Here is a 10,658-nt window from a genome sequence, read left to right as displayed (position 1 = left end):
TGTTGTATTGTGTGATGATATATTGTTGTATCGTATGATGATGTATTGCTGTATCGTGTGATAATATGTTGTATCGTGTGATGATATATTGTTGTATCGTATGATGATATATTGCTGTATCGTGTGATAATATGTTGTATCGTGTGATGATATATTGTTGTATCGTATGATGATATATTGTTGTATCGTATGCTGATGACTGTTATTGTATCGTCTGATGTACATACAGGTGGTGATGTTTTCTGTAGACACTCCAGTAGGTACATCATCTTGGCCTCCTGTTTGACGTACTCCACTTCCTGGATAACATCCAAACTAGCCGCCCCTGCTCGTCCCACGTTGACTGTTACAGGTTTGACTAGAGCACTACGAGCGAAATTCTGAATCTTTTTAGGCATGGTGGCAGAAAACAACAGTGTCTGTCTTTGGCTCTGGAAGAGGGGAAACAAATACACAGGATTGATTAAAATCTCAAATCTTTATACCCTATCACCAGAAATAGCTCACACTGGGCAAACAGTGGTGCAAAGTGTGAAATATGTCTGATCGAAATATTTAGGATATAACAAGAATACACTCCTTCTATTTGCCAGGATAATTAGCTACCTTGAAGTAGGAGAAGATTGTCCTGACATCCTCCTCAAATCCCATGTCTATCATGCGATCAGCCTCGTCCATGGCCAGGTAGCGACACACATCCAGAGTGACCATCTTCTTGTTGAGCATGTCCATCAGCCGGCCTGTCGTGGCTACCAGGATGTGTATCCCCCTTTCACAAAGAAAATAACATTTGTTACAAAATAACAAAGGGAAACGTCGCCCAATGTACCTGTGCATGTCAACAGTGAAATACCTAATGTGTAATTAGTCTTCATTTCATAAAACTCCTGAAACTGTCATCTTGGAATATTGAATCACAGTACAATATCTGCTTCATTATAAACTGCATTTCAAAATATATGTTTCTCACAATTTCAATATTTATTTTTCACTTTGAAATAAACTTAAATTCACTAAAAGTCAGTAATTGGTACTCACTCCTTGATGACCTCGAGCTGCTCCTTGACCGACACCCCTCCTATACATAGGCCACACCTAAGCTGGGGGAAACCATCGTCTACCAGACACTGACTGTAATACTGAATGATCTCGTAGGTTTGTCGTGCCAACTCTCTCTGAAACAAATTCAGGGATGTTTATCGTCTGCTTGATTGTATTCATTATTAACTCATTAACCCCTAAAATTTCATAATGAACTATTCCAACCATTGAATTAGAAGTCTTCAGGGGTGAATGAGTTAATTAGGTTTTACATGTTCAGTGACATGTAAGGTCATATAAAAACAGTGTCCACATGTACAGTGATGGGGCCACACAAGGGTCAATTTAATGTCCTAACTCAGGGGAAAGTCATGATCATAATGGTTTTTATCCAGTCATATGATTCTGACCAGAGGGGCCTACAGAATGGTAAAGAAAAGAGAGATACTGGAGAAAAGTAACGCAATTTGATTTTGCGGTTACCACAGATTTACTTCATTAAATATATAAATGTTACTGAATTTAATCTGGTAGGGACACAATCTGATAGTTTGAATGTTGCCAATGGACATATGAGACTATACAGCCCCGTGACAAAATCTGCTAGGTTTTCAACCATGAAAAATAGGTCTTTGCTTTTGTTTCACGTTCTATTAACAGCTATGGTCATTTAAGGACGTGCCGGGTTTTGGCGGTGTTGGAGGAAAGCCAGAGTTCCCGGAGAAAAACGACCGACCTACGGTGAGTATCTGGCGACTGCCTAACATAGGCCACGAACCCGTGACCCAGTGCTGGAGGGCTAGTGGTAGCAGAATGTGAGACACCTTAACCACTCGGCCACCTATTTAGGTCATAGATGGTGATAATGCAGGGCAAGTCTGTTAATTATTTGTCATTTCAGTACGTTAACTTTTCCAAGTCATCAAAATTAGTAGTTTGGTAACAGTGCTATACAAATTGTCTTTTAATACTGTATACAAGGAAAGTTTTGCTACAGTTTTAACCAATTAAGAGCCGAAGTTTGAGTGGGTGAAGTTTGAGCGGGTGAAGTTTGAGTGGGTGAAGTTTGAGTGGGTGAAGTTTGAGCGGGTGAAGTTTGAGCGGTGAAGTTTGAGCGGGTGAAGTTTGAGCGGGTGAAGTTTCAGGTATACATAACCCATGTAAACTAGCTATAGTATCTCTTTTTCTCAGGAGTATTATAATACATTGTTTTTTAAGGATAATCTTAAAACATTTTCAATATTGAAGCAGTACAAATGCAGGAGATTCCAAATTATCTGAACAGGTTGTGGCGGTCATTGGCAGGATGACCTTCCGAAATGTAGGTACATAGACTTACTGAAGGACAAATGATTAGACCATAGGGCCCCTCCCCCTTGATAAAGGGCAGGCGTTTCTCCTGTTCCAGACAGAACATGATGATTGGCAGAGTGAACACCAGTGTCTTCCCTGATCCTGTGAATGCTATGCCGATCATATCTCGCCCCAACAACCTGTAACACCACAATAATCAATTATTAGAAAGAAAAAAAAAAAATTTCAAGGAGAGTACATGTTATTTGGACATTTATAGACATTCAAGTCTAACATTACGTCTTATTCCTGTGAGTTGTATATTTTATAATGGTATCAAAGAATGATGTTAACTTATTCAACCTGTGACCTGTAATTGTGACCTGTGAACTGTGACCTGTCACCTATGACCTTACACAGTTGGAATCCCTTGAATCTGTATCGGTGTTGGCTTTGTAATGCCCTTCCGTTTTAGGCCAGAGATAACGGCCTTGGGGAACTTCATCTCCTTGAAGTTGGCAATCGGTGGGGGCAGGTCTTCTCCCTCCACCAGGATGTGCATTTTCTTACGTAGACGCTCGTGTCGCGCTTCGCTCAACTCACGAATACAGCGTGGTGGCTGCCACCTGCAAATACATAAACAATAAAATGTGTTTGTATAATTATACAAAAGTTAATTGAGAATTTCTATTGCAACAAAATTCTACCTAGCTGATACCTTCTTTGCTAAGCTGGTAGCTGTTCATCCTGCACTGTGACATTTTGATATTTACTTGTTATTTTAATACCAGAAAAAAACAACCTGGTAGAATCTGTTGAGCAATAGTACACTAGCGCTTTTGGGGAAAAAAGGAGGCTTTAATGTATTTTAATAATACATCTAAAACTCTTACTGACACTTGCCATAAGAACATGGTACCAGCCCAGAAGTGTAGTACCTGCCTATGGAACATATACCTGCACAATTTTATAGAAATTGGTTTGGTAGTTTTAAGAAGTCAAAAGGTGAATTGTTTACATACAGACAACGCACGATGATATGACTGACAAAAAGCAATCACATCTCGTCTCAGGTGATCTTATAAAGTTATGGTGCCTATGGGTCACTTATAAGGATAGGATAATTTACATAGCAATACTAACACTATATAATAGACTTACCCTGTCTTAATGGCCTCCTGATATTGTATGCCCTTCGCTAACTCAGCCACACCCATCAAAGCTGTCAGTAAAAAACAACAATATTAGCAAATATAAATGGAACATCAAAAATCTAGTCAACATCATCCTCAACTTAATTTGGTAGCGGAATTTAAAATCGGCTGAATTACAAGGAGTCTTTAAAATAAATGTGTTCCATTAAACCCTGGATGGATATTGGATCCCTCGATTTGTGGTGGTCGGAGTAAAGAGACTTGACTGTAGCTGAAATGTTGTGAAAATTAAATTTTGTCTTCCCCGACAAATGAGTGTGAAATTGATAATGAACTTACCTGAAGGATGTTAGATAACTTAGCTTAAGAGATTCCCCAACAAAAGTTATACAGTATATTTCAATTCAGATTGTGTCGCTTAATGGTTATTATCATGTTTTCATGATGTACCATTTTTCCTGCTTTATAATCTATGTAATTCAGTTCTGTTTATCATCATTTGTTTTGATATTGGATTTCAGTTTGTTTTGGCCACTCTAGTCTCGTAAAAAAAAGAGAGGAAAATGATGGTAGGAATTCATGGTTTATGCTCCAGAGATCTGGTGTCACACCTGTATTGAAAGGTTCCACTGTTGGTCCCAAATCATTTTAAAATAGATATTTCCCTCAACACATGTTATAAGGTTGTATGGCTGAATTGGACTACATGTTCTAATCCTTTTGTAATTCCTTGTTGGAATGAAAGGCAGTTTATTTTGATATTTTCCTTGAAGCCATTGGTCGAGTTCAGGAGCATTTATTGCATTCTAAATTACATATAGGATAACCATACTATATTGGGAAAATATTGATGCAGTCTAGGTTACCTCCCCTGTGTACTGTATTGAATTTAATGTTTGACTTTTTAAAACATTTCTATGAAACACCCTATTTTAATTTTTTATTTTAGCCTATATATGCTTAAGAATGCGATCACACATGTGTGCTATACCACTGGAACGTGTCTGTTGCCTTACCCCAATAAAATGCCAAAATGAGCTAGTTGGCAGTATAACAAGATTTTTACAACACAGATAATCTGCTGACACCATCGATATGCAGTAAGACCAATACTAAATTCTTGTATTGTGAGTACTGCATACCACTTATATTTTGCAAGATATACATATCAACAACAAATTGCGAGGAGAGACAACTCCAAATTCAAATATCACGCGGTCCGTAACATTGCCTCTACAACCAGGGTAAATAATGGTCAATACCTGTTTTCTCAGCAACACTTTCTAAAATTCTTTCTTCCTCTTTCAGTAGTTTTTCTCTGGCTGTTTCTTTCTTTGCTGAAATTAGATGAAATAAAAGATAATTATCAACCTTTCATGCAGGTTAACTGATTCTGATGTTAATACATTTATTGCAAATCAATTATTTCTTTCTCCACCAAAATCTGGCCTTCTTTGGGGGTCTATTTTAAGATTAGGGCTAAATGAACTACACAATCCAAATATCACAGAAACCTTCTGGAAATTCCTTGACAACCACTCTAAAGCTTTCTCTGAAATTTTAAAGCATACATTTCAAAATGTCCTACCTACAGCATTCTTTGAAATACTTAGACATCTTGGGATGTCACTTAAACATCTTGTGATGTCCTACCTTCAGCTTTCTATGAACTACTTAGACAACTTGTGATGTACTACCTACAGCTTTCTTTGAACTACTTAGACATCTTGGGATGCCCTACCTTCAGCTTTCTTTGAACTACCTAGACATCTTGTGATGCCCTACCTTCAGCTTTCTTTGAACTACTTAGACATCTTGTGATGCCCTACCTACAGCTTTCTTTGAACTACCTAGACATCTTGTGATGTCCTACCTACAGCTTTCTTTGAACTACCTAGACATCTTGTGAAGCCCTACCTACAGCATTCTTTGAACTACCTAGACATCTTGTGATGTCCTACCTACAGCATTCTTTGAACTACCTAGACATCTTGTGATGTCCTACCTACAGCATTCTTTGAACTACCTAGATATCTTGTGATGTCCTACCTACAGCATTCTTTGAACTACCTAGACATCTTGTGATGTCCTACCTACAGCATTCTTTGAACTACCTAGACATCTTGTGATGTCCTACCTTCAGCTTTCTTTTTCAGTTCACTGTGTTGATCGAGCAGACTGATGTGTGATCTTTCCCCTGGTTGTTGATTTTCCTCCTCTTCTTCCTCTTCTTCGTCATCACTGCTATCCCTGTCTTCTTTGTCAGAGACGTCGGATCCTTCAGATGTACTGATCTTCAGAGCCTCCTCTTCTTCTTTGATGAGGGCGGCAGCTCGTCCGAGTCGCATTTCCACATGCTGTAACTAAACACCACAGGGCAGACTGTTACAATACACATTGGTTTACACATTGTCCTTCTCACAAATACGCTTTTATTTGACTTCAAAGTTTTTTTTTTTTTTCAACATCCTTTACCAATTTTCCATGATAATAAGCAGGGTTGAATTCAACTACTGAAATCGACTTTCAAAATCGGAAGTCTGTTTGTAGACAGTTTGAGTTTGCATTGCTAAATGGAAAATGACAAACTCAAAATGCATAATTTTGATAAGAGAAAATGATTTTTGCATTGTTTTTTGGAAAATATAACAGAAATCATCAAGGAGAAGGGCCCTATTATAAAACCCCCAAATTTACTCTAATTTTCCAATAAAATCTTCAGTCTTTTGACCAAAGAAACTTTGCTCTTTAGTCTTTACATTACGTAGGCAATATAAGCCAGTGGTCTAGCATCAAGGTTAGGCCAATTGTCTCCATAAAGTTTTTTGATTCGTGATTTGTAAGATTGCACAAATGTTTCAAGTCAAACTTATCATATATATATAAACTCAATCATTCTCTTATATTATATTTCTGTCACTAACTTCAAATATTTATCATCTAAATTTGTTAAAACTTTCATCACCACTTGAGTCTGTGCCATCCGCCATTGTTTATCAGTGATCACACTGTTGGGCACGTTTGTCTTTGAAAAACTCTGACAACATCATGATTTTTCACTGAAACACGACCAGTGCGCAGCCATTCAAGTTCTGCTGCTGCAAGATCTCACAAAAACTTACAGATACTTGACTCACTTTCGTAGCAACAACATGGCAACTGTAAACAAGACTGAGAGGCCGGTTTGAGACCGTTCGAACACGCATATACACGTTGTCATTGTCATTGTACCATAGTTGCAAACATCATGTAACTGTGCTCTGAAGATGGCCTCCCTTTGGGCGAAACATGTCAGCATGTAGGATGTAAATCAAACATAACATTTTGTACCGCATTCAGTGGTGTTGTTGCTCATCATTTCTTTTTTCATTTGCTCTGCTTTCCCTGATGAGCACTGTTCAATACCATTGAGGTATCCACCCCAGGATCCCTACCGCCACTATGGAACTGACTTCCTTGCAGGGACGTTGGGTCTCCACCCCCAAGTTGTGTACATATATACACAGTCAGTTTTGGCCAATTTGAGCATGTAAGGGATTTATTAAGCACACATACATGTACAGTGCACCTCATGTGTTTTTGTAAGCACACAGTGCCTTATTAGGTTAAATACGGTATATATAAATGTGTAAATATTATTGTCAGTGTTGTGTATTCCACCTATCTGTTGATTTTCCATGACAAGTATTTTCTTCTCTACATCATCAAGATGATCTACCTACTGCAGATAAACTGTACAAATGCCTCAATGATATCTTGCACACTCGTGCCTCCAAGTTCATACAAATACACTGTACATAGATATCATGTTACCTTTATATAGCTTTAACCACAACATATAAGTACACAGGGTTCATTGTTCTTTTTAAAGAACTTGATGGTGTTTTAAAACTGTAATCTGTTTTAAGTACAGTACCTATCACTCATTGTTTGATTTGCTTTTTAAATTTTTAAATTGTCAGGTGAAATATCCACAATATATAATATATATATAATATAGGTATAGCAGTATACAGGTATCAGTTGGTTTACCTGTGCCTTTTTACGCTGTTTGATGGGTATGTAAGGAACATAATTCTCATCATCTGAGGACTCTCCAGACTGTCTCTCCGATGTTTTCCTCTGAAATATTAACATATTATATAATTATGACTTCATAAAGAAGCGTCCTACAGGGACGTCACGGTGAATACATATTCCATGGTTATGTAGCATTCACTTAGAGTAATCATATAACAAAGACAAGTAAATGCATGAAAAGATTGAAACTTAACAGAAACTACATTATTTTATATTTTGTCCAAAATTTCTTGAGACATTGAGTGAATACTGTGCACACCCATCCGCCTGCCTGCCCATCTGATAACATTATATGTGACATTAACAGAACCACCATACATATGATCCCGTTAGAGATGACTCAAGTCAGGACGGAAGTTTGCTGTTAATTTTCAACAATCCACCTGATTGGTTGGCAAAATGGTAAGTTTTTTTAACCAATCAGATATGGTCCTGTTTTGTTAAAAAATATTATTGACACGTGACACAACGACATGCATTGATATTAGCGGATACTTAATCGAGGCACGTTACCTCAACCAGAGACGTATACATGTAGACTACATATATCTCACCATGCATGTATTTTATAAATCTGTGAGATTGAACTTAAAAATCTCAAGCTGAATAGAAGCTATAACCCCTGTGTATGGTTTTTGGAGTGTAATACCTCGTCGATATATAGTAGGGTTGGGAATAATATTGTATATTTTACCAGCAGATGCTATCGATCAGCTGGGGTCTGTAGTTTGACAGGCTTGAAATGAAAGGTAGTTATATATATGATGCAAAAACTGTGAGATGTCAGTGGAAACAGAGATCATGTCCACGGAAGGAGAATACATTTTGCTTACATGTAGGAGGTTTCTTAGGCTAGGTTAGTATTTCTTTGTACATCAACTTGAAATAGATTTGTCAATGCTTGGTTTGGTTTTATTTTATTTAACGTCCTATTAACATCTAAGGTCATTTAAGGAGGTGTCTCCATTTGTGTTATGTATGCGTGCAAGTGTGTATGTATGCAGGAGACAGGGTATGCTGGTGTACTTGCCTCCTTGTAATAGCCCAGATCTGATTCCGACTTAATAGTGCTATCTCACTGAAACACCATGCCAAAGGCACACAGCACAGTATCTGCCCATTCACATTATACTGACAACAGGTGAACCAGTTGTTGCCATTACCCTCAATGCTGAATGTTAAGCAGGGAATAACAACTACCCTTTTTAAGGACTTTGGTATGTCCCGGCATGGGGACACAACCCATTCATGCATTGCCTTCCTCACCTGGGCGAACACTCAACATGAAAGCCAGAAGTGAGGTATTGTCAAGCTAGGCGTTAGGAAATAAAAGGTAGTTAGAAGAGGAAAGAAAATTGAATATCCCAAATGTTGCAATGGGTGCAGCAGATTTATTTTGGTCGCTTTTGTTTCCCCACGTAGAGTGCAAAACAAATCCCCAATTCTGCAGAGGGTTACGACATTAGTCGCCTCTTACGATACTTTTCTCGATACCCGACCTGCAGGGTGTTTGTTAATGCAGAAGTTAGTTGGGGTCGATTTTCGACATCGAGAGCTTTCTGCCTTCTCGTAGAACATCATTCTGGTGGCATTTTTACCGAATATTTATCTACATGTAGTCGTGTACACCTCTAAACCGTTTTAAACTTTGAATGACACAATTTAGGTCCAAAGAAAAAAATTAATGAAATCCAGTCAAGACATCTTCAAAGCTAAAAAAAAAATAACATCGATGTAAACTACAGTTCAGCGAAAGATAAGTTTGCTGTAACAAATTATCAGGTCCCTAAGGGGTAACCGGTCCCTAAGGTAAGGAACGACTTGGATAATCCAAGGATTATCATCAACGCCTATATGTTATTATTGTGATGATTACAAATTGCTACTAATCGAAACTTACACGTCGGCTCTGAGAGGACATTATTACCAACACGCTTCTTGCACATGTGTATTTTGTAAAACGACGACACAACGTCTTTTTGTAAATACGCCAAAGGTTTGAAACGTTGCTGTGATCAAGATCATTGCTCACGAACGACATGGGGTAAAACTCGGAGAAAATGGCGGATAAATTATGATTCAACAGATGATACATGATGGTGTTGTCTAGAGTAGGAGGTCATGCACAGCACAGAGTAAGTATTTTAGATGATTTCCAAATACTAAAAAAAAATATGATGAACAAAATATACAATAAACAATGTGATCAAGGTAACGTTACATTGTTTATGTATAGTTTATAAATACAAACAATTCACAGATAAACATATTTCATCATCACAGTTACTGAGTGTACTAAATAAAACTAACACAGAATTAAAAATATATAACTAAAACATTTGTTACGCAGTAATTGATAACAACATGAATTTAAAGTTAAACGGACTTATTGTTTAAATAGATTTACATTACAAAGACTGTTACAATATATGAAAAAGTTAACTTCATAGTAGATACATGAGAAATAATTAGTTATCAATACTATTAAAAAGACACATAAAAAGATAAGTACAATACAAATATTCTTACTTTGAAATGCAATTTCATGTCTAGATTACCATGAAGTATGACTCTTACACGCGGAAAATGAGACAAAAAATATGCCTAACTTTGACCTGATCAATATTAATATTCTAAGATATACATAAATACTACATAGAGCATACCATTTAAGATGAAAAAGATGAGAAATATGAATATTCGTACTTTGAAATGCAATTAAATGTCTAGATCACTATTTTGTATGACTCCGACACGCAGAAACTGAGACAAAAAATATGCATTTTGGCTATAGATGTTATCAACGAAGGGGTTTTGCACGACAATTTAAATTAAAATACGAAATAATGATGGGTTACATGAAAGTGGCAATCTATCTTTTTTTTCTTGACTTGAACCGTCGACGTTGGCCTGGATTTTCCCCGCAGCTCTGTTTTGGTGGTGGACATTGGAAAGCTGAAGTTGTTGACTTGACAAATTTTGAGTCCAGAATTTTGATTGTTTTCTTTTTTGCCAGAAAGTGTTTGATATATATGTCCTTTTCCTCATTACTTTTATTGATCAAAGTATCTCTCGAAAGTTAGAAAAGGT

The 10,658-nt window shown here is 37.2% G+C and overlaps 1 protein-coding gene across 1 annotated transcript in view; it reads right to left on the bottom strand.

Annotated features, from left to right (window-relative positions):
• LOC110455357 (probable ATP-dependent RNA helicase DDX41) overlaps positions 1 to 9,582 on the bottom strand; it is a 14,201-nt gene extending 4,619 nt beyond the window's left edge. The window contains exons 1-10 of the mRNA XM_021505441.1: positions 9,469 to 9,582; positions 7,521 to 7,610; positions 5,626 to 5,851; positions 4,751 to 4,825; positions 3,496 to 3,556; positions 2,751 to 2,960; positions 2,381 to 2,534; positions 1,039 to 1,175; positions 607 to 769; positions 228 to 431 (exon numbers count right to left, since the gene is read on the bottom strand). Of these exons, the coding sequence (XP_021361116.1) occupies positions 228 to 431; positions 607 to 769; positions 1,039 to 1,175; positions 2,381 to 2,534; positions 2,751 to 2,960; positions 3,496 to 3,556; positions 4,751 to 4,825; positions 5,626 to 5,851; positions 7,521 to 7,610; positions 9,469 to 9,489 (1,341 nt within the window). The 5' untranslated portion in view covers positions 9,490 to 9,582. The remainder of the gene's footprint in view (positions 1 to 227; positions 432 to 606; positions 770 to 1,038; positions 1,176 to 2,380; positions 2,535 to 2,750; positions 2,961 to 3,495; positions 3,557 to 4,750; positions 4,826 to 5,625; positions 5,852 to 7,520; positions 7,611 to 9,468) is intronic.
• Between the last annotated feature and the right edge of the window lie 1,076 nt (positions 9,583 to 10,658).

The sequence above is a fragment of the Mizuhopecten yessoensis genome, unplaced genomic scaffold (genome assembly GCF_002113885.1).
Source record: "Mizuhopecten yessoensis strain PY_sf001 unplaced genomic scaffold, ASM211388v2 scaffold8213, whole genome shotgun sequence".
In the NCBI taxonomy this organism is placed as follows: domain Eukaryota; kingdom Metazoa; phylum Mollusca; class Bivalvia; order Pectinida; family Pectinidae; genus Mizuhopecten; species Mizuhopecten yessoensis.
Note: the sequence above shows the minus strand (reverse complement) of the source record. Positions and strands in the feature narration are given on the sequence as shown.